Source organism: Triticum aestivum, chromosome 7B (genome assembly GCF_018294505.1).
Source record: "Triticum aestivum cultivar Chinese Spring chromosome 7B, IWGSC CS RefSeq v2.1, whole genome shotgun sequence".
Classification (NCBI taxonomy): Eukaryota; Viridiplantae; Streptophyta; class Magnoliopsida; order Poales; family Poaceae; genus Triticum; species Triticum aestivum.
In genome coordinates this window covers 513,450,649-513,475,139 of record NC_057813.1, presented here as the reverse complement: position 1 = coordinate 513,475,139, position 24,491 = coordinate 513,450,649, and the positions used below count along the sequence as shown (strand labels likewise).

At 49.3% G+C, this 24,491-nt stretch overlaps 1 protein-coding gene across 1 annotated transcript; it reads right to left on the bottom strand.

The window, feature by feature from the left end:
- Positions 1-16,136: 16,136 nt before the first annotated feature.
- On the bottom strand, positions 16,137-22,485 carry LOC123156643 (calcium-dependent mitochondrial ATP-magnesium/phosphate carrier protein 2). The gene is made up of 4 exons (XM_044574781.1): positions 21,906-22,485; positions 16,806-17,591; positions 16,627-16,717; positions 16,137-16,546 (listed from the first exon to the last, which is right to left on the bottom strand). The coding sequence occupies exons 1-4, from the start codon at positions 22,381-22,383 to the stop codon at positions 16,354-16,356; spliced, it is 1,548 nt and encodes a 515-aa protein (XP_044430716.1). The 5' UTR covers positions 22,384-22,485; the 3' UTR covers positions 16,137-16,353.
- Between the last annotated feature and the right edge of the window lie 2,006 nt (positions 22,486-24,491).

Below are 24,491 nucleotides of genomic sequence, written 5' to 3'. Positions count from 1 at the left end.
TCGGAAGTTGGCTCAACGGGGTCTTCATTGTCTTCGGCATCGTCCGAAGTATTGTTTTCTCCTGTAATGGTATTGCTGTTTTTACCATGGTGTGGCTTAGAGCAGCGCCACTCACATCGTCGCTTTGGCTGTGTCTCGGGAGGTTTATTCTTGACTGGATTTTCCACCATGTATATGTCGTACGAGGAGGTGGTTGTCCAGCACCCTATAGGCGGTGGTTCTTGCTCCTCTCCGGCATCGTCGTCCATACTGTCGATGTCTTCGGAGTCGTAATCAAGCATGTCGGTTAAGTCGTCGAAAGTGGCTATAAGGTGGGTGGTGGGTGGGAAACGAGGTTCTTCGTCATCCGCTTCCAATTCGAGCCAGACATAGTTCAGCCGAGAGTCCCCCTACAAGGAGAGGGATTTCAATGAGTTTAACACATCGCCTAGAGGTGAGTGCCGGAAGATGTCCGAGGAGCTGAACTCCAAGATCGGCGCCCAATCAGGTTTAATGGACGCAGATGCACGTGGTCCGGAATCCGTGGCCGAAGACGAATCTAAGGTTCCGGTGACACAAGCCCGGCTAGATGTCGGGTCTGTGTGCGGCTCGAACGCCGCTAAGTCTGCGGCTTCCATGGTAGGGTTGAGCTTCCCGTCCTCGGATGGCGTGGTCTGCTCCAGATCTAGGGCCAGAGCGGTTACGGGTGCTATCTCCTGAGCGCGGTCCGATGACAGATTTAGGTCATGTTCTTCATGGTGGCAGGGAACAGCCGTCATGGGCTCGAATCCGTCGAAGATCAAGTCTCCGCGGATATCAGCCACGTAACTGAGGCTTCCAAATCTGGCCCGGTGGCCAGGGGCATAGCTATCGATCTGCTCTAGATGGCCAAGCGAGTTGGCCCGCAGTGCGAAGCTGCCGAATACGAAGATCTGTCCGGGGAGGAAGGTCTCCTTTTGGACTGCGTTGTTGTAGATGTTTGATGGAGCCATCAAGCCTTCTGGTGACGACGCAGCGGAACTCTCAATGAAAGCACCAATGTCGGTGTCAAAACTGGCGGATCTCGGGTAGGGGGTCCCAACTATGCATCTAAGGCTAATGGTAACAGAAGGCGGGGGACACAATGTTTACCCAGGTTCGGGCCCTCTCTATGGAGGTCATACCCTACTTCCTGCTTGATTGATCTTGACGAATATGGGTATTACAAGAGTTGATCTACCACGAGATCGTAATGGCTAAACCCTAGAAGTCTAGCCTATGATTATGATTGTAGTTTCCTCTACGGACTAAACCCTCCGGTTTATATAGACACCGGAGGGGGCTAGGGTTACACAAAGTCGGTTACAGAGAAAGGAATCTACACATATGAATCACCAAGCTTGCCATCCACCCAAAGGAGAGTCACATCCGGACACGGGAAGAAGTCTTCTGTCTTGTATCTTCATAGCCCAACAGTCCGGCCCATGTTAATAGTCCGGTTGTCTGAGGACCCCTAAATCCAGGACTCCCTCACCCCGCGCCACCACCAAAGCCCGCCCCGCCCGCCCGCACCGCCCAGCGGACACAGGCCGCGGTGGCCGCCATGCCCCACCCCACTCTGCCGCCAGAGCCGCACCATCGCCGGCCGCCCTTCCCCTCGGCCTCCTCAACCCGTGCCCCCTCACCGCCCCCGGATCCTCCGCGAGCTGCAGGAGCTCCACCTCTGCCCGCATCTGCCATCCCCATCCACCTCGAGCAGCGGTAGCACACCTTGAGGCTCTGCTCTTCCCCTCTCCCCTGTGACCAACCAGAGGTAAAGAAGCAAACTTGCATATGTTGTTTCTATGTTTAATTAGTTTAGGTTTTTTAGTTTAGGTTTAGGTTTTTTAGTTTAGTTACTTTAGGTTTAATTAGTTTAGTTTTTTAGTTTAATTAGTTTAGGTTGAAACAGTGAAGTGTGTTATGGAAAAGGAAAAGGAAAAAGGTTTGTTTAATTTAATTAGTTTAGGGTTTTTTCTGTTTTTTAAGAATAAACAAGAAAGATAAAAAAAGTAGTAAAAGAAGAAGAAGAAGAAGAAGAAGAAGAACATGAAAAAAAAGAACAATAAGTAGAAGAAGGAGAAGAAGAAGAAGAAGAAGAAAGAAGAAAGAAGAAGATGAAAAAAGAAGAAGTAGAAGAAGAAGATGAAAAAAAAGAAGTAGGAAAAGTAGAAAAAGAGGGTCACCGAATGGTCGAGGGGTCGAGGATCAAGGGGAAAATGAGTCGAGGGTCTAGGGGTCGAGGATCGAGGTGTCGAGGGGAAAAGGGGTCGAGGGGTCGAGGGTCGTCGAGGGGTCGAGGATTTGCCATCCCGACCCCGACCCCGACACCCGACCCCGACATGACACCCCAACACCCCGACCCCGACACGACACCCCGACCCCGACATAGCACCCCGACCCCGACACGACACCCCCGACATCCTGACACGGCGACCTACCATGCACTACTCTTCCTCGCTGCCGGCAACACCCGCGGACGTGTGGCTTCTTCGTGGTCGTGGCGCCGGGTGTCAATGTCAAAACCGGCAGATATCAGGTAGGGGGTCCCGAACTATGTGTCTAAGGATCAAAGGTAATAGGAGGCAGGGGACACGATGTTTACCCAGGTTCGGGTCCTCTTAATGGAGGTAATAACCTACTTCCTGCTTGATTGACTTTGATGAGTATAGGGGTTACAAGAGTTGATCTACCTCGAGATCATAATGGCTAAACCCTAGATGTCTAGCTTGTATGATTGTTCTGGCCCTACGGACTAAACCCTTTGGTTTATATAGACACCGGAGGGATCTAGGGTTGTACAGAGTCGGTTTACCGAGAAAGGAAGATGCATGATCCGAACGCCAAGCTTGCCACCCACGCAAAGGAGAGTCCCATCCGGACACGGGGGGAGGTCTTTGACTTCATATCTTTACGGCCCATTAGTCCGGCCCATATCACATAGCTCGGACGCCCGGGGACCCCTTAATCCAGGACTCCCTCAGTAGCCCCTGAACCAGGCTTCAATGACGATGTATCCGGCGCGCGGATTGTCTTCGGCATTGCAAGGCGGGTTCCTCCTCTAAATACTCCAAAGCAGCCTTCCACACATAAGAGTTGTATCTGGCCCTGCTTAGCACGTACAACCCTAAGTTGTAAAAGGCAACAATACTTCAAATAAGCCACGTCCACGGGCAACTTTTTTGGTGAGATGTTATGTTCTGGCCTTATTATTATTCTGAACCTTTTTACAGCCCTCGCTTTGTGTTTCGAGGCACGGCCATTGACATGTCCTGTCAAAGTAGAGATCGTGCCCCCTTATCACGGGATCTTCATCAATGCGGGCTTAGATAATCCAACCGTGTTGTTAGCATGTTTCCTTGGGAATAGGCGAGGTTTAAGGCTTATGAGGGGGCGCTTGATATTCACTACCTCTATAAGAGGACAAGGTCCCATCTATTCACCTCACGCCTTCTTCTTCCTCTGCCTTTCCGTCCTCGAGCCCCAGCGCCCAAGTTCTAAACTCTCCCTCTGGCCCCAACTTCTCCAGCAATGGCCGGATTCGGTTCCCAGGGCAAGTGGATGGCCTCCTTCGTAATGGAGAAGGACATCAAAGATCTACGCGAGGCAAGGTACCTAACAGCGGAGATAAAACACAGGCTTCCAACCCCGGGGTAGATCATCCCCACCTCGGAGCCCAGTGAGAGGGTGGTTTTCATTCCCCACTTCCTCCGAGGACTTGGGTTCGACCTCCATCCCTTTGTCTGAGGCGTAGTACAAATTCTGCAGGTGTGTGCGGTGATCGGTGGAGGCGAAACTGCTAGTCTAGCTGTGGAAGTACCGAGTCATCAGCTTGCGAGACTGGCTGGACTCTTTTAACAAAGCCCGGTGGCTTGATGGCCGATGAGTTGTGCGGCTTGAGGGGGCCGCTCTGTACTTCGGCTGCGAGACATGCGGTGTGCTCCTTCAGGCGGAGGGAGCGTTCGGTGTTTCCATTGACTGTTATGACGCCACGTGGACCGGGCATCTTGAGCTTTAAATAAGCATAGTGCGGGACCGCGTTGAATCGTGCGAAAGCAGTCTGTCCGAGCAGTGTGTGATAGCCACTTCGATCAAGTCTTCACTGTGGAAGTTGTCGGGCGAGACGAAGACAACTTCCAATGTTATTTAGCCCGAGCAACGGGACTCTACGCCAGGTATTACTCCTTTAAAGGTAGTTTTAGTGGGCTTGATTCTTGACGGATCAATACCCATTTTGCGGACGGTGTCCTGGTAAAGCAGGTTAAGGCTACTGCCACCGTCCATGAGGAGTCGCGTGAGGTGGGACCCGTCGATGATTGGGTCGAGGACCAAAGTTGCCGAGCCTCCATGACGGATACTAGTCGGGTGGTCCTTTCGGTCGAAGGTGATCGGACAAGCCGACCATGGGTTGGATTTTGGGGCGACCGGCTCTACGGCGTAGACGTCCCTTAATGCGTGATTGCGCTCCCGTTTGGGGATGTGGGTGACATAGATCATGTTTACTGTTCTGACCTCGGGGGAAATTGCTTCTGCCCCCTTGTGTTTGGTGGGCGAGGCTCTTCATCGTCGTCCTTGCTGGGTGGCCTTTTCCCCTTGTGTTCGGCGTTGATCTTGCTAGCCTATTTAAAGACCCAACAGTTTTTGTTGGTGTGATTGGTAGGTTTATCAAGGGTGCCATGAATCTGTCAGGGCCGATCAAGAATTTTGTCCAAACTGGATGGACCATCTTTGTTTCCTTTGAATGGCTTCTTCCACTGACCGGCTTTCGAGCCACTGAATCCGGCGTTGACCGACGTGTCCTCGTTATTGTTTCGACGCTTGTGCTTATCGCGTCGTGGCTTGTCGTTGCTGTCCCTGGCTTCGGAGGTGCCTAGGTTGCTGGTGCTATTGCTTCGACAAGCTAGCCAGCTGTCTTCTCCCGCACAAAAGCGGGTCATAAGTGCAGTGGGGGCTGCCATGGACTTTGGCTTCTCTTGGCCGAGGCGTCGGGCGAGCCACTCATCTCGGACGCTGTGTTTGAAGGCCGCGAGGGATTCGGCGTCTGGACAATCCACAATCTGGTTCTTTTTAATTAATAACCTGGTCTAGAGCTTCCGGGATGATTCGCCGGGTTGCTGGATTATGTGACTAAGGTCATCGGCGTCCGGGGGCGGAACATAGGTACCTTGGAAGTTGTCTTTGAAGGCGTCCTCCAAGTCTTCCCAGCTACCAATAGAGTTTTCTAGGAGGCTGTTCAGCCAATGTCGTGTTGGTCCCTTAAGTTTTAGGGGGAGGTACTTGATGGCATGTAGGTCATCACCGCGGGCCATGTGGATGTGGAGAAGAAAGTATTCAATCCATACTGCGGGATCTATTGTGCCATTGTATGATTCAATGTTCATGGGTTTAAACCCTTCTGGGAACTGGTGCTCCATTACCTCATCCGTGAAGCATAGGGGGGTGTGCGGCTCCTCTATATCGGGCGACGTCACGACGTAGCTCGGATGGAGTCCGTATGCGGTGTTGGCCCGGGTGAGGTTGTGCTTGTCGCGCCAGGCCTGATGGGCGTCTTCTCGCGCTGGTGCACGCCCCCTTGACCCATAAATTGATCTGGTATGACCAGCTCTATTATCCAGGTCCTGTCGCAGGTCGTGCATGTACCCCGCAGCCGCTGTTTCTCTGCCTCTAGGGCGAGCTGGTGCAGGCTGGTGTTCGTCTTGGGTTGCCGCTCTGTTCTGGCCACGAGGTGGTCGGTCAGGCTCATCAGCCACGTTACGCGCTGTCGGTATAGGCTCTGGGACCTCATCGTCGAATTGGGAGAGCAATCAGCGCTTTCGGTAACTCTTAGTTGGGCGCTTGAGGCTATATTCCTCGGCTGTCAGGACATTAGTCCATCTATCATTGAGTAAGTCCTGGTCAGCTTGAAGTTGCTGCCACTTCTTTTTCAGGCTTCTTGTTGTGGCTATCAGCCGGCGCTTAAAGCGCTTTTGTTCGAGGGGTTCCTCCGGCACGATGAAATCTTCGTCGCCGAGGCTCTCGTCCTCTTCGGAGATCGGTAGGTAATTACTATCCTCCGAGCCCTTGTTCCAGATAGGATCGTCGGGGTTGACTTGCCCCTCTTCCCAATCATCCTGTTCGGATGTTGGCTCGACCGGGGCGTCTTGGTCTTCGGCTTCTCCGGGGTACTATTGTCTCCGGTGCCGGTATTGTTGTCTTTTTCTCGACATGATTCTGATCCGCGCCGCTGACGTCGACGCTTCAGAGGTGCTTCAGCAGGCTTGTCCTCTAGATTCTTCCCATCGCCGTCATCATCCTCTTTAGGTGTGTCCACCATGTATACGTCATACGAGGAAGTGGTTGTCCGGCGTCCGGTAAACAAAGGGTTCTGGCTTTGCTCCTCTTCGACATCGTCATCCATACTTTCGATATCTTCGGAGGCGTAATCGAGCATGTCGTTTAAGTCACCGACAGTGGCTATAAAGTGGGTGGTGGGTGGGACGTAAAATTCCCCGCTCTCAGCCCCTAGTGTGGGTTGGGCATAGTTTGGCAGCGATCCTTCTGTAATGGCGAGAGATCGCATTAAGTCCAGGGCCTTGTTTAAGAGTGAGGTTTGGACGGGAGCGAGAGTCCATGGAGCAGGGCGGGACAGGAGTTCCCAGGCTGAGCTCGCGTAACACGGACCTCGAGAGTTCGGATCTGGTGTTTGGGGAGGAGTCCGGCTTCGTGTTGATGAAGGGAACCTGGTATGACTCCGGGCCTACCAGTGAAACGATCCCCTCCGTATCTCCAGTGTTGAGCTCTATGGCTGCGGAGAGTCCAGCGGGCTCTAAATTCCCGTCTTTGGACTCGGTGAGGTGTTCTGGATCTAAGGCCGGAGTTGCGGTTGAGGCCGCGAACCCTTGAAAGATCAAGTCTCCTCGGATATCGGCGACATAGTTTAGGTTTCCAAAACTGATCTGATGACCAGAGGCGTAGCTGTCAATCTGCTCCAGATGGCCAATCGAATTGACACGCAGTGCGAAGCCGCCGAATACGAAGATTTGGCCGGGGAGAAAAGTCTCCCTTGGGGCAGTGTTGTTGTGGATGATTGATGGAGCCATCGAGCCTTCTGGTGACGACACAGTGGAACTCTCAATGAAAGCACCAATGTCGGTGTCAAATCCGGCAGATCTCGGGTAGGGGGTCCCGAACTATGCGTCTAAGAATCAAAGGTAACAGGAGGCAGGGGACACGATGTTTACCCAGGTTCGGGCCCTCTTAATGGAGGTAATACCCTACTTCCTGCTTGATTGACTTTGATGAGTATAGGGGTTACAAGAGTTGATCTACCTCGAGATTGTAATGGCTAAACCCTAGATGTCTAGCTTGTATGATTGTTCTGGCCCTACGGACTAAACCCTCTGGTTTACATAGACATCGGAGGGATCTAGGGTTGTATAGAGTCGGTTTACAGAGAAAGAAAGATGCATGATCCGAACGCCAAGCTTGCCATCCACGCAAAGGAGAGTCCCATCCGGACACGGGGGAAGGTCTTTGACTTCATATCTTTACGGCCCATTAGTCCGGCCCATATCACATAGCCCGGACGCCCCGGGACCCCTTAATCCAGGACTCCCTCACCGGGGCGCGACCTCCTCGTCGTCGGTGTCTCCGAACAACGCCTTGCCCGCGTAGTCCCCGCGCTCCTTGCCAGCGACCGCTACCTCCACCACCCGCTGCCGATACCGCCAGCGGGCGAGGCGGATCTCGAGGGCGGAGCAGTATGACTCGAGCAGCGCCTCCTGCTCCATCAGGTCCGTGTCCGGCGAGACCGCCCTGCCGGCGACGACCTGCTCCTCCTTCAGCAGATGCTCCTGGAGGAGGTTGTGGTTCTAGTTGACGTTGTCCCACGCCTCACGGAACCGCTCCTCACGCACCATGTCCACATAATGGGCACGAGCCTCGCCGATGGTCAGGGTGCAATGCACCAGCAAGAGTGGAGTGGAGGAGGAGCGTGGCGCTGGCTTGTCGGAGGAGGCGTCCTCCATTTGCACAACCTTTGGCTGGCTGGCGGCCTGCCCGTCGGCGGCAATGGTGGCCATGGCCTTCTTCTGCTCCGGCGTCAGCCCGTCCCAGAGAGCTTTGGCCGCGGAGGGATCCATGGCGAGGATTGTTGTGGAGAGGGTTGAGTGTGGTTATGACCGGGGCGCTGGGGCATCGATTTATATAGCATCGATGGGCAACAGACGGACAGATGGGTGCCGCCTGAAGAGATGCCTTGGCAACCGCGTGCCATCAATGCGGGGCGGCAGATGGACGGATGGGTCGTCGTCGTGTCGTTTGAACGTGCGGCAGTCGCCTGCATCGGAAAGCGGCGCGGGCGGCGCTCTCTCGGCCGGTGTGCCGCTTCAATGCCGGCGCCAGTGAGCGGTCGTGTCCGCTCTGGGCGGGCATGAATGCGGGCGTTGACGCTCTGAAGCGACCCTAAGCGAAAACGCGCGGGAAGGGTGAGGGGTTTTAGTGGGCCAGGGCGGTCAGAAACGGGCTTGAGATCGGTTCGAACTCCCCTAAACCTCCCCCATTTTTGTCTCCGAATTGCGGGAGAAATCGCGTCCGGACCGCTCCGCGGATCAATACAGGGCCGCATTGGATGGTTTTCACGGTCCGGACCGTTGCAGGAGGTTTACATGTCGGCGTGAAGATGCCCTTAGGTCCCTTTACCAATGTGCCCACGCACATTCTAGTCGATGAATCTTGTCACTGACCAGATATTTTAGTCGATGAATCTTGTCACTGACCAGATATTTTGGTAAGCTTCCTGATGAGACAACGTGTTCGGTATACCTAGAGAACGCATGCACTGCCGTACGACCGTACAATTCGTACCTGAATGGCCAAGCGCGCGAATCGTCAAACGTGTTAGGCATAACAAGAGAACACCTGTTCTTTACCTGACTGACCAAACGCTTTGTCTGATCTAAGTAGCTGCACGCGAGCGCGCTTTACGTGTTTACTAGTCTGTCTATGCCTTGACGGAAAAAACACAAGGCCTATCCTGCCTGGAAATGCCAAATTCCTATATCTGGCGGCCCCGGTTAGGATCAAACATTGGTTTCGGTCAACAGTTCAGCCAAATACTCTACGCCTTTTTTCCTTGCAGGGGGGAGCACGTACAACGCACACCGAAAAGTGCCTTCAAATTTGGGACAGCTTGTACTGTTCGTACCGAAGCTGCCTGCGGTGCCGATAAGCAATCCGGAGATACCAGACCAGTCTTCGAATAGCATGCGTGACTGGGTGAAGTTCACCTCGTCCCATCCACCGGAATGCAGTCCGCAGCCATTCAAGAAACAGTGGCGGAATCATGTTCGGCAAGTGGTGGTGGACAGTGAGTGCAAGGGAGGCGGCACCATCGCCGCACGGCTACACGACGGAGGACGAAACTTGTCACCTGTTTCCTGCTCCTTTACCACCTCTGTCCCGCCATCTCCGTCGTCTCTGCTTTCGCACGGCGTAGCTTTCGAGCACGAGGGCTTCTAGAAGAGCTGATCAGCTCAGCGGAGACAACGAAGACATCGACCACGCAGCTGCCGTCAGCTTCCTTAGCATCCTAGTCTATCTTTCCAAGAGGCTTCTTTCGGCAGCTGCGAGGCCGCTGACAGTGATACATTCACAGCATCGGGCTTTACGTGAACTGATAAACAACGGGCACAATTGGCACCGTACCTTTCTTCTGTTCCATATCAGAGCATCTCCGCGCCCCCAACAGGGCCCCTCAGGCGAATTTTTAGCGCCGGTGGTCGAAAATCGGCTCAGTCGCGTCCCCAGGACCTCGTTTAGCGCCGGTTTCAGCCAAATCCAGAGCCGGCGATCCCGCCCAAAACCCAATCGACCGGGTATCGCCTAGGGGCGCCGACAGGAGCGAGCGGCGTGGGGCCGCTCTGTCGGCGAGAGTAGGACTTTTTCCCGCCGTTTTCTCCCGCTCCCCCCCCCCCCCGGCTTCCCTCTCTTCTCCATTCCTCTCGCCAAACTCCGCCTCCTTCGTCCACCCGGCATGCCGCCGAAGAAGTACGTGATGCCCCGCCCCGTGACGGATCCCGCAGCCGCCGTCGTCGCCCAGCCGAAGCAAAGGAAGTCAAGGGCGCCGTTGTCCAAGCCCCCCGGCATGAGCAACGCCGACTGAAAGGCGGATGTGGAGCGTCGGGAGGCCGTCAACGTCGATAGGCGCAACAGGGCCAAGAAGGCCAGGGAGAGAGCGGCGCACACGGCGACTGCGGGGGCGGCGGAGCATGCGGAGCGCGCCCCGGCCGAACAAGCCAAGGCGGTGCGCGCGACGATGATGAATCCACCTGGTGGGCATGGCCCGTACGCGGCCTGGAGCTAGCAAAGTGTCAGCTCTCCCGCCGAGTTCTCGTCGTCGCCGCACCCATGGAGCACGCCGTCGTCGAGCTATGCCGATGGCGATGCCCACGGCGGCTTCAACCCCAACATCACCTTCCCCCATGGACGACCAGTCCAGTGCACGCCCTCGCCCTCGTTCGCCGGCGTGCGGTACCCGCCGTACAAGTACTCGCCGTCGGACTACGCAGCCTCACCGATGTCGCCTCTCTGCCGCGGCCTCTACTCGCAAGCCTCCTCCTCGTCACATCTTGGCGACGCCGACGCGACGGAGGCCGACATGGAAGACATCATCGCAGTCGGCTCGGCTGTCGCTGCCGTTTCCCTGGGGTTCACTACCCAAAACGGCTCGATTGACCTCGGCGACATGGACGACGAGCTCGACTACGGCGAGGAAGAACCGAAGGAGGACGGAGAAGAGGAGGAGGAGCCGGCGCCGACAAGGAAAGGCAAGAAGAAGAAGAAGAAGAAGAAGAAGACGGCCAAGACCGGCGAGCCGTGCATCAAGTGGGCGTCCAAGGAAGAGGAGTGCCTCGCCGAAGCGTGGAAGGTCGTCTGCCTCGACCCGGTCACCGGCACAAACCAGAGCATCGAGACATATTGGACCCGCATCAAGGCCGAGTTCGACGAGCGCAAGCTCATCAACCCCTACTTCAAAGGTGTCCACATGAAACGTGAGTCAAAGGCGATGGCGAACCATTGGGAGCTCATCCAAACGGCATGCAACAAATGGCATGGTATCGTCGAGGAGGTCGCGGCTCGCCCGGAGAGCGGCACCAACCTCGAGGATCAGGTATAGCACGTCGTCCTTACTATTGCTTTTCGCCGTGTGTGCGCCCGAGCGTGCGCTAGCGCCGACTGATGTTCTTTTCCTCGGCGCAGCTGCTACGCATGTTCGCCATGTTCCGCGATGACAACAGCGACGTAGAGTTCAAGTACCTCCACGTCTTCAAGCGGATCGACAAGTGCGAGAAGTGGGCGGGCGTCCGGCGCACTCTCGCCAAGGCCAAGGAGACGTACAAGCCGGACGCGCCGACCCCGGGCGCGGCCGACGGGCGCCCGGACGGCAACAAAGGGGCCAAGAAGGCGAAACACGTCGAGTCGGCTGCCGCACGCGTGCAAGAGTCCATCGAGCACTGCCTCACTGACGCCAAGACTAGGGCCACCCAGCGAGAAGAGAAAACTGAGGCGAGGTGGGCTGCTTTGATGACGAACAGCGCCGTCAAACTCGACTTGCTCCGGACCAACGTCGCCGCAAAACTCAAAGCTCAAGACGCCAAGAAGAGGAAGAACGACCTGGCCTTCTTGATGGGCGGCGCTGACATGCTCCAGAGCGGCGACGAGAAGCTCAAGGTGTGGTTCTTGGCGGAGCGAGGCCTCATCCTGAACCAGATACCGGCGACGCCGACACCGCCGCCGAGCCCGACTGATGATGCCTCCGCGACGCCCAGCCCCACTGACGATGCCTCCGGCGCGCCCAGCAGCACAGAAGCCGCGCCGACCAGCCCGGAAGCCGCGCCGACTCCTCCCAGCCCGCGTACGCCGACGACGACGCCGGAGGTTCAGCTCGACGTTTGATGCATTCCTTTCGCGTCCTTCCTTTTTTTGTACGCCGAACTACTGTGTGTCCTTCCATTTGATCGTCGAACTGTGGCACCGAATCGCTGAACTATTGCGATGATCGCTGGATTGTGGCTTTTTTTGAGCGGGAACAATCAAGTTTGAATATGGGACGCCTTGAGGGGCGGCACCTGGGGGCATGGCTGGGGAGAAACGAACCCCAGGGACCAATCTAGCGCCGATTCGCCCCCAGGCCGCTCTTTTTCGGCGCCCTGGAGGGGTGGGCGAACGGCTGGAGATGCTCTCGGTCCCCGCCGTGCCTGGAGGATATACCAAACTGATAATAAAATGGATCTAATATGCATATAGTACTATCAGTTCAGGGACTAGCTTTTCTTAGAGAAATCAGTTCCACAACTATGTGGCAGAACCTGCAACATGCTTCCGGGAATATCAGTTCAGCAACTGTGTAGCAAAACCCTTTCTTTAGCAGATGTGTTTGGTTCGCCATATCTTGGCCGTTATCTGAGCACACCGTAATTTGATGCCCTTAAATTTGTTTGGTTGGTTTCGCCCGCAAATAGATAGCGGGTAAACAAGTCCCGCCGTAATTGGATAACGATACCGCTGCCCACAGCGACCAGTTCGGTCCTTGCCCATCGCCTCCGCCGCGGAGCCGCCTTGCAGCAGCACCAACGGCCGCGCCTGTGGCAGCACTCGACGAGGTGAGGCCGCACGAGTAGACGCGTCGACCGCATATCCCCATATGCGGATCTCCACGTAATCGTCGTCCTCATGTTGCCCTCTCCCAACCTGAAGCAACCCTGATGGAGGCTCTGGCGGGGATCCGTCGATGCGAGGCAGATGCAGTTCGTGTTCTTGTGCCCATTGATTTCTCTTTTTTATTTTATTTTCGAATTTTCAATTCGTTTCCTGGAGCTACTGCAGATCTGAAGTTGATACGGTGGTTTATTTGTATCAGCTCAGGACTGCATACACACTGTACTTGATTACAGTCTATTTTAGAGCTGAACCAGCACGTTATCCATTTTGCTCATTTCGTTTACAGTGCCGGTGTGACCTCATTACGATTACGTTTGCGTTACCCTTTCTGAGCCAAACACCCAGAAGAACCCGCCTGTATGGATGCACATACCCTGAACTGGAACAACAGCACGGAGAATACCTACTCCCTCCGGTCCTTTTTAGTCTGCATATAAGTTTTGTCCTAAGTCAAAGAATCTCTACTTTGACCAAACTTATAGAAAAAGTTATCAACACTCATAATGCCAAATCAAACCGTTTCGAAAAAAAAATAATGCCAAATCAATATTGTTAGATTCATTATGAAATATAGTTTCATAGTATATATATTTGGTTTTGTAGATGTTGATATCTTTTAATATAAGCTTGGTCAAACTTCACAATGTTTGACTTGACACAAATCTAATTCGCGAAGTAAAAAGGACTTCACAATGTTTAACTTGACACAAACCTAATTCGCGGAGTAAAAAGGACCGTAGGGGGTACTATGTAAACACCTCGAAGCAAACTTTTGCTAACATTTCCGGATATTTCACCCTCGTTACATCACTCAAGCCTCCCTCCCAGCCTCCCAGGTCACTTGCGTCGATGATGCATGCATATGTACGTAATAGGGTTAACCATATGCATGCATATGTACGTAATAGGGTTAACCATAAGGAAGTCGAATCGGCAGCGGAGGCAGAAACAGAATAGTACATATAATAGACATTGATTTTTGGCTAGCAAAGGAAAATACACGCATGAATAATCAGCAGCCATTTCTACAAGGTAATTTTGCGGTCAGTACAGACCACAGCTCTTGTCTGAGTTTAGGAGAATAAGGATTTGTAAATTGTATAAAGATTTTTTTTCCTGTGTGTTACTCCCTCCGTTCCGATTTACTCGTTGATTTGAACTAAAACCACGACGAGTAAATCGGAACGGAGGGAGTACAATTTTGACCAACAAAACTCACCACTAGACTGGGGGAAAACAAACCTTCATGAATTCACAGTTAACAGCTAACTCGATGCCAATGGTGCCATTTAACTGAAAGTGCAATGCAAAGCAAATGAATCATAAAGCTCAAGTGATAAAGAGAATTCACCCGCAAAAAAAATGATGGAAGAGAATTTATCCAAATCAAGCTGCATGCAATAACAAATGAGTTGCAGGTTCAATTAACCGAATGATTCACCCAGTTTGGTAGCTAGTTGAAGTGGCGTGATAAAAGCCCAGCTCAAAGAGATCCAAGTAATTAACCGAATGATTCACCCAGTTTGGTAGCTAGTTAAAGTGGCGTGATAAAAGCCCAGCTCAAAGAGATCCAAGTAATAAACGGAGTAAAATAGATCATTTGGACATGAAATGACCACGGTGCTATGTCAGGCAGAAAAAAGACCAAAAACACCACACCTTGTTTTTTGGAATGCAAAAACAAATCAGCAAGCGGCGAAGAAAAAAGGAACACCAAAAAGTGCAGTGCAAAGATTTATGCAAATGGCCAGATTTCCTACAGATGATGAGAGTGACTGACGGTGCTGCTGAATACTTCACTACCGCTAAGTGCTGTTTGTAGACAAGAACGCACCATATTACTGAAATAAATGGCAGTACAAAACTGAAACACACCATGGCTCTCTCTAAGATGTCTGCTCCTATCTACAGCTCATGTAGATACAAGGGAGGAATTAGGCTCCTACAACTATACCCTTGATATCCTCTTTTCTTTTCCTCCATAGCCTCCTTTCTTTTGTGTGCGGGGAAGACAATCAGCTCGGCGCAAAAATTATACGGGACACTGAGTAATAATTGAGACTCTCCGAACTCTAAACAGACTCTGTACTTGAGTAGTGCCGAGTCCTGAATATAGAAATCCAGTGCGTGTACAAAATAAATTATAAGTAGGTGGCCATCTTTATCCTATTCACTTTGAAGTCTAGCACTGCACAAACTAGTGTCAGGGTGTAAACCAGTTCTACATTCTTCCTCTTCCATTATAACACACAATTATATAAAATGGAAATTTTGTAAGCATAAACCTTTCAAGGACACGATATGGAACAGCAAAACCTCAGGGGAAAGACTGAATTCTTGAGCCTATGCTAGCGAACGTCTTCAGACCAGTAATGTTACTTCCATCACTTCATTTCATCAATTTACAGAGGCTTTCCTCCGCTTCTCTTGCGCCGTTTCAAGCAATCCCACAGAGTATTCAATTTTGAACTTAATAGTTAATACTGATACAAATTCATTCTGATTTTGGCCATTAGCATTGCTCTCCATGGGAGATGGTCTGTTTGCTCTTTAAGTAAACATCTTATACAGGCACAATATTTCTTTGTATACAAATGTGATACTACAACTTAACTAATTAATATATTAATTAAATTACATGAGACTTGATTTTGTGGTCACAAATAACCCCAGGTTTCTTTTATAGTACTCCCTCCGTCCCATACTAATTGTCGCTCAAACGGATGTAAATACATCCGTTTGCGCGACAATTAATATGGGACAGAGGGAGAAGCACTTATATGGTCACAGGGTTTCACAAAACCCCTACAAAGCCAAAGCCTGCTGAGTGCTGACAATGGGATGAAGGTCACCGGGCGAGGTAAGGAAATAGGACAGTAGGACAGTAGAAATTTGTGAAACCGTGAGTACAAAACCTACAGTATTCGTAAAGAAACAGACCTTTAACTGTTTAGTCATTATCATGATCTATTCATGGAACCATGTATTCAGCTGTGCTAGATGACAATATGTGTCACGTATGCCAAACTTGTGAATTTTCGAGAGAGTCCATGCCACTTCTAACAGAATTATGGCATGTTGCTCTTCACATTCACATTATCAAACTGTGCACAATGGTTGCTAACAATATTCCCTGGTGCTCTGTACATGACAAAAGAAAATGTACAGATAATCGAAGTACCAAGATTGAAAGTGGTCATCAATTACAAGCTTTTTGATTGTTCATTATCAGCTTAAGAAACTCCTAAATACTTTATTATAATTAATTCCCAAGAAATGAGCTACGGATCACAACATCCTAAGTACTTCAGTACTGTTACTAGTTGTCAAATGTGTGCAGCAGTAGGTAGTTGTGTATGCACAGGAGCTGTCATGAGAAGACAAAAGGGGCCTATGAAGTATAACTGATAGTTGTAATACAACTTGACAAGAAGGAACCATTACCAGTATGCCAGTGTGACAGCCTTGATGATCTCATGATAATCTCTTTGTTTTCATTTAACAAGTAGGATAGCAATCGCTTTCAGTTCTATCCTGAAGGCACCATCTTTCGCGTCAAAAAAAGGAGCTCTTGAACCAGTAAATTCATGTGTCGTCATTATCTCTACAGTCAGCCATGCCAATAATAATGGCCGATTTGCAAAACAATTCCAGAATTTAATCAAGAGACAGATTTTTCTTCATCGCCTCATAAACTAGATAGGTAATACTTGCAGCAGGCACCACTTTAAGGAGATTCGGTAGGATTCCTTTGTAGAATCCAGAAACTCCTTCGTGCCGTAGGGTTCTCCAGAACACATCAGACATTCCTTTATATGCAGCCTCTGAATTGGCTTGTTGAGCTTGCAGTCTACAAATATTTCAAATACAGTTGAGATAGACATAGACTTTTATGTATATATATACAGTTTCACAATTCTGAATTCTTACCTTGTTCTAATAACCTGTAAAGGGTAAACACATGTTGCTCCCAGAGCTCCAGAGACAGTGCCACAACCCAATTGTACTAGAGGACCAGGTTCTACATTATTACAATAACCAAGAATCAAGGAAAATAAATTGGAAAGAAAAAGGTTGGAAATGCCAACAAATTCTAAGCAAGAGCTTACCGGTGTCCTTTATGATATATGTCCTGGAGGCATCTTTCAAAGTCTCGTATACAGCAAGATCAATTCCAGCATAAGGGACAATACCAAGCAAAGATGGAACAAGACCTCTATAGAATGCTCGAGGCCCTTCATGCTTCAATATATCTCTTGATAATGTACCAAGACTAGGAACTTTACCACTCTCGCAAGAAAAAGTCTGCAGCCTCGTCTTTACTAAATCTATGGGATAAATTGCTGTTTGTGCTATTGCACCAGCCAAACCACCAGCAACGAGGCGTTCAGAAGCACCAACCGCACTCTTGTTTTCTCCTTTGCTGTTCATTATATACTCTTTCAATGTCTCGTACGCATAAAACCTTATTGCACTTTCTGGAGCAACTTTTACAACATTCAAACCGTTACCTCTAAAAAATCCCAATAGACCACCCCGGATAAATATATCCTTAACTGCATGTGTGACGGTAGTACGCGTTGTTTGCACTTGCATGATCACTTTAAGACGATCAAGAGGTGCCGTTGCAGTACGAGATGCTGCGCCAGCAATGCCTCCTGCGATCAGATATTTGCTTGCGCTGACATGCTTACTTAAGCCTTCTGGTATAGCAGCCTGTTCACCTATATCTACAAGGCAAACTCTTTCCCAGTGATGATAAATGTTCTCGATTGTTGCTTCATTGGGATAAAGCATAAGAAAATCCCTCCATTCTTCAAAAGTAATAATTCCATTGTTGTCCTTGTCCACATGCTCAACAAATCGTGCAAGCTCCTCGTCATCAATCTCTATACCTGCAAACAACAAACTGACATCGCTTGTAAGTTATATTATGGATGCAAAAAGATGAAATCTCTAAATAACCAGAGTTCAAGGAGATCCAAGCAAACTATGTTAGCGGCTTAGCGCTTCATAATATATCGACAGAGCCCACACTTTTTTTGGGGCAGAAGAGTGGTAACCTAATAAGATAGCAATGAGGCTCAAGAATAAGATATGCAAATTTCCTACAAGCTTGACACTATGCAGGAGTCAATTCGAATTTAACTGAGACACTACAGAGGAGACACTAGTTAATCTTAGTTGATATTGGAGAATCTGGGATAGAGAAGAGCAAATATGCCAAAGCATGGGAGTCTGACTGAAGAACTATCAATCAAATATAAGTTGCTCTGTAACTTAATGGAAAACAAAACCAGCTTAACATAACCTTCAATATATACAAAAATCCCACGTCAAATGACCAAGGCATATAGCTAGCAGCTAGCCAATATAACCATTTTAACCTATTTCTCTAGCAAGTCGGGAGGCATTTTTTCCTGCAAAGACATCCATGCCAAGTATAGCTCGTAAGTATAATAGTCTACCTAAGCTGTATTTCGTCATTTCATTTCAGTATCAAGGAATTCACTTGGGAAATTCATTGGCTAACTCGCATGTATCTCTACAGAACACCATGCTAGCAGTCAGATAAAGAATATGAAGCTTCACCATATTTTTCGAATTAGGCAACGCCCAACGTCTGAGCACGCTTCATAGGCTGTACATTGCTTCAGTTAAGTGAGCTAATTTGCAACAATATGGATACAGGAATGCGGCATTTCTGAAAAGCACCAATACAAGGATACGTTTGACCATTTTAAAAAATAGTGACAAATAGTGGGGCTTTAGCCCACCACCTGCTCGAGCTGCTGCCGGCGAGCTGATTGCATGCTCCAGGAGGTAGCCGCCAACAGGGAGGGAGAGGGAGAAAGAGGAGAGAGCGAAGCAAGCTTTGCTGCCGGCGAGCTGCTAATGCAGGACCCCTGAGCCAACCGCTGCCTTGCCGCCGGCTGCTGAATCTGGTGGCGCCACTGTGGCCACGTCGTCTATATCGGGACCTAGGAGAAAGATTGGATCAGGGGGAGTGGATAGAAGGGGGCACCGGGAAGGGATAACTAGGGTCATGCTGCCCTTAATGGGATGATGATGGGCTGGAGGTACCTACAACATATTCTGTAAGTATCCCACAAGTATCAGGAATTAAAATTGATTGCTTTAGTGCTATATCGGGCGATACTCGGCTGATATGTATCCAACATGTCAATACGGATCCGATGCTCCAGCCACATACCAGTGTTTTTGACGCATCTGGTTTTAGTTGCCTATGTCATGCAATGTTTAGCAACGAGGTATATAATCTTGGGACTGCCTGGCTAAGCTGCAGCCGTGTTGGCTGCCGTACAAATTGCACCAACAAGCAGGATAGGATTGCTCCCTCGGACAGTGTTTTTGACGCATCTGATTTTAGTTGCCTATGACATGCAACGTTTAGTAACAAGGTATATAATCTTGGGACTGCCTAGCTAAGCTGCAGCCGCGTTGGCTGTCGTACTAATTGCATCAACAAGCAGGAGAGGATTGCTCCTTTGGACAAGGTGAAGATCAAGGTGAATAAACGATAGGGTAGCGGATATGAACTGTCCAAGTTTTCGGCATCAGCAATAACGTGATGTCTAAAGAAATGGATAGGATTTGAGGCTGCATGCATGCATGTTTGTTCCAATACCAATGAATGACCACATAATTAAAGAATACCCATAATCAGGAAAGAAAACATGTTCCGCATATTGGGCACAACCAAACTATAATAGTGTATATTTAGTCGAAGCATGAGATGATACGCCGATTATGCAAACCCAGTATAAGCTATAAGTTCGTGCTGGATTATTATGCACTTTAATGCAGGAGAGCATGCCAAGTGACAACATCAGGTGTGTTCATAGTCGTTTTTAGTGGTAATGTGGAACTGTTTGATAAGAGAGGATTTAAGGCCACGCAATTATTTAAATGATCTAACTATGACTTATCAACGCCTACATCTGGCGGAATATCATGTGACTGAATATGTGAGTGGTTGGAAATAAACCATCAATATTAGTTGTAGCAGCTGTTTTCATGTGTTCAATTTCAACTCGTTTAGAAAGTAGTGCTAAAAGTTTAGAACAAGAAATCGACTTAACTGTAAACCACGACGAACTTGAAAGCATTGGCAAAATTTCAGTAATGTTCTATAGCATAAAACAGCCAAACTATGAGAAAACATGATGCCTTCATGACTATTGACATTATGCAGCAAGTTATATGCTCATATTAGTTACTCCCTCCCTTCACTATTATAAGATGTTCTAACTTTTTTCTGAATCGGATGAACATAGACGCGTTTTACTGTGTTTGTTCACTCATTTCAGTACGTATGTAGTCCATATTTAAATATCCAAAACATCTTATATAATTTGGAACAGAGGGAGTAATTAGGAAAGCTAACAAGACCTGCACTGTCATACATCACTGCACAATTATTTTACTGGAAAGCTACGATACACCACCATGTAATTGAGTCTACAGAACACGACTAGGTACCAAGGCAAGGCACAGACCCAAAAAAAGCACTTCACTCAACATAAGGTGCAGTGAAATTGAAGTTCCAAGGTCCAAAACACACATGTTCCAGCATGGCACGGTATATGACAGAAAAACAGAGAACAAACAAATTGCCAACTGATCATAGACCAAACAGTGGGCCTATTAAATACTAGTGGTATAGTATTTCTAACTCTAAAGATTCAGCCAATTCTTAGCAGTACATTGCCAGAGTCAACAAGAATTGTAAGCCTTCAGTGCTCATGTATGGTAAAGAAATAGGTTGGACTTCAAATGTATCGAATGTGCTACATATGTTATGAACCGTTGCAAATTACTCCCTCCGTTCCTTTATTTAAGGTGTATTTGTTTTTTTTTTAAGTCAAACGAGTGCAAGTTTGACCGAGTTTTTAGAAAAATATATCAATATCCACAATACAATATTTATATCATTTGATCCATCATGAAAAGTAGTTCCATATTTTGTCTATTAGGTATTGCATATGTTGTTATTTTATTCTATAATCTTGGTCAAACATTCAAATGGTTGACTTGCACGGAAACCAATACACCTTATATTTTGGAACGGAGGGAGTAATCTATAGATGAAATGTGTTGCCGTGTTGGTGTTCAGCTTTTTGATGGAATTAGTAGTGTACAACTCTGTTCTAAAGTTTCTTCAAAATTCAAAACTTCAGTGGTGCTATTGGAGTAATATTTTTATTTTATTTTGCACCAAACAAATGTTAAGCACTCAGGTACATTGCCCTTTTGCTTACTGCATCTTAAGTGATTTATGGATCCAATACCCCAACTGGGCATTTTGGATTCTGGCCAGTTTTGTTGTAGCTTGACAAACCGAGGTGTCCTACAACAAGAAAGATATATAAATTGATGCCTAAGTGCCTAACTTAAACAACATGTTTCGTACACTACAAATCTTTTTGCAGGAGCAAGACAACAGCATTAAGTCCATCCCCAACTGTGCATCCAACATGAACACTTAACATGACGGTTATGGTACTACTGCTCAGCTGCTTTTCGTCATGTTAATACAAACTAAACTCTAAAGTCGGGTTGACATCTTATGTACTCTCAATTTGCTAGTGGTGACACACTGGTTAAAATTGATGTTCCTAATCTGAGAGGTTAAATTACATTTCCATTGAGAAATAATAAGCTTACATGCTTAACAAATTTAATGTATTGCTTGATCATCTCGTATTTTGCCAAACAGCCAAGGTACCTCCTAGAGCTCAGTGTCTCCACTGCACAGACACTACAATAAGGCCAGTTCTAGGTAGATGGCCCTCAGAGCCTACCGAGACTCACCATTCTGTCCAAACAGACATACACTCACTAGAAGTGTGATTGAACATAATCGGTAACAGTATCTTCTATCTATTCAATCGCAAAGGACACATCTAATCTCCAGATATGGCAACAGTGATATACATCTGATCACAGAACAGACCCCTAAGAAGAGAAAAGGGCAACACTCCAACGGGTTGGCTACTAAAATTGCTCCAAGCATCCAACAACAACCTGTCAGAAATATGCTACGGAAACTACATTTCGCACAACAACGTCATAATTTATAGTTCAGATGCCACTGTAACCAACGTGTAACCGCACAGTAGGGAGCGACTGTATTGCGGTGGTCGGTAGCGGTACAGACGGGGATGAGGGGTGAGGCTACAACATACCAGCCTTGACGAGGGCGTCCCAGAGCTCCTCGGGGAGGATGCAGCCGTTGTGCTCGACGTCGATGGCCTGGAAGATGCGGTAGAGCTCGAGCTCCTTGTCATCCATGTAGCGCCTGAAGTCGTCGTAGCCGACGCGGCCGTCGCGGTCGCGGTCGCAGGCGCGGAGCAGCTCCCGCGCGTACTTGCACTCGGCGGGGACCTGCAGGGCGGCGAGGCCGGCCTCGATCTGCGCGTAGTCGAGCTGGCCCCTCCCGGACGTGTCGAAGAAGTCGAACATGTCCCGGATCCGCGCCTCCCGCTCCTCCTCCATCTCGTGGAGCGCCAGCAGCACGTGCTCCATGGTCACGGGGCCCGCCTTACGCACCGGCTCGCAAGGCCCCCCTGCCGCTGCCGCTGGCGCCGTCGCCGCGGCGGCCACGGGGGGAGAGGGTGCGGCGGTGCCGCGGGGTTCCACCGCGTGGGCCGCCGCGCCGGGCATGGCGACGGCGGCGGCGAGGCGGAATGGGGGGAGGAGGGGGAGGTGGTGGTGGTGGGTTGGTTTGGGGAATGGAATAGAATCGGGTCGGAATCGAAGGGAGAGGGAAAGGGGGGAAGGAGGGGTAGAAGGGAAGGGAATGCACGTGTGGGCTTCAGCCCTACGGGTATGGGCTACCCGTGCTGACCTTTCCCCATGTCCTCCTACGAATTGGAACATCCTCCACTCAAGAAAATAAAACAAGTGCAAGAACCTGCTCGAAAATGCAAAGCGAAGGCACCAAAGTCCAATGGCATATCCTTGTTTGAAAAAGCATATTACGTATGTGCTTTGTTTTTTTTCGAGTAAGACTTGTATTAATCAAGGATCCAGGGAATTACAATTCAGTTTACATAAGTCCACAACCTGTGGGGGACCAGAGCCCAACCAAACTACTGTTCTACCTTCAGTTCTTGCAAATTTAGCTAAATAATCGCTAACCATATTTTGGCTACGATTTATATGAAATAAACTAGTTGTACGAAGGGACATCAAGTGTTTAATCTCATTCACCAAGGAGGCAAATATAGACCTGACCGTGTCTCTGTCTTTAACCATATTCACCGCCACTACAGAATCCATCTCCACACAAATCGGCAGCTCCGATCGTTGGATAGCAAGAGAAATACCCTCCATGCAAGCACATAGTTCGGCCTCAAGTGCATCTCGGCAGGAGAAGAGCACCCTGCAAGAAGAGAAAATAATTTTTTTAAGACAATCACGCAGAACCATGCCTGCTCACGCTCCACCTTCCTCTGTCCATAATCCATCTCTATTGAGCTTGACCCAACCCGTCGGTGGAGGAACCCACCTAACAGGTGGGTCCTGACCTATTATTTCATGTGGTCTTTTGGTACTAGCATAAGTTATTACAACTTTCCCTTCAAAGGATCACACTCTGTGTTTTGAGCAATCGCAAGTAGCGAGTCAAGGTAGCTGCACAATAATTGCTTTGAGACATCCATCGGAGGTGGAATCTTGCCATGAACAACCTCATTCCGATTGTGCCAGCACCTCCATAGTGTGAAGAATAGCATCGCTCGTTCAATCTCACTTAGCGGAAAAAAAATATCAAGGAGCCACTCGGTCCCCGTGTTACTGATATCTTCCAATCTTGGCAGATGCCATGCCTCCCCCATGCAGTTCCAAAGGTCACGGCTAGGGGACTGCGACATAAAGCATGGAAGGAAGATTCAGTTTCTCTGTCACACACTGGGCACACATCTGACTCCTCTAGTCCTCGCTTGTGTTTATTTTCCCAAGTTGGAAGCGAGTTCACAGCCACACGCCATGCAAAATTCTTGATTGTAGGTGGGACGTTGCTACCCCATATCATTTTCCAACACGTCCTACGACCATCAGACGTCGAACTAGTTACAACTGAAGTCATTCTGCAGGTTTCTTCAAAAGCCATGTTGTAAGCAGATTTTCACAGAGAAGGCTCCCAATCTTCCGGGTCCCCATGCAAGCACGTCATCTCCAAGTCTTGGCGAGGCTCTAATTTTCAGGATCTCTGTAACATCACATGGCAAGAAAATAGACTGCGGCAAATTTACATTCTATAAACCATTGTTGTTGAGCAGCTGGGAGACAAAGCGGAATCGACACGTGCCCTCTGGCGAGATAGGTTTATATGAGAAAGGCCTTGGAATCCAACTGTCTCGCCAGATTCTTATCTGCTGGCCATTGCCGACTCTCCAGATCAGCCCCTTCTTCAAAAGATCTAGGCCATGAGAAATCGCCGTCCACGTGGATGAGGTGTTACCTGCGAACACAGTGTCCTCTAGCTTCCCATTTGGATAATATCGAGCTTTAAGAAGTTGAGCACATAGATATCCGGCTTTGTCAACAGTCTCCATGCCTGGCGCGAGAGTAGTGCTTGATTGAATATCCGAAAGTCCCGAAACCCAGCACCGCCTTTACATTTGGCTGCTGGAGTTTTTGCCAAGCCTTCCACCTTTCGTTTTCCTTCACCCGAACCCCAATAGAAGTTCCGCATTATGTTTGTTAAATCATCACACACAGAAAAAGGCAGTTTAAAACACCCATAATATATGTAGGAAGTGCTTGCG

What these genes read in the sequence shown, in the direction of transcription:
- LOC123156643 (XM_044574781.1), bottom strand. Translation starts at nt 22,383, where the DNA reads ATGCCCGGCGCGGCGGCCCACGCGGTGGAACCCCGCGGCACCGCCGCA. An exon ending in ATATATCATAAAGGACACCG is followed by an intron (nt 16,718 to 16,805) that starts GTAAGCTCTTGC and finishes GTAATAATGTAG; the next exon opens with AACCTGGTCCTCTAGTACAA. An exon ending in TTACAGGTTATTAGAACAAG is followed by an intron (nt 16,547 to 16,626) that starts GTAAGAATTCAG and finishes AAATATTTGTAG; the next exon opens with ACTGCAAGCTCAACAAGCCA.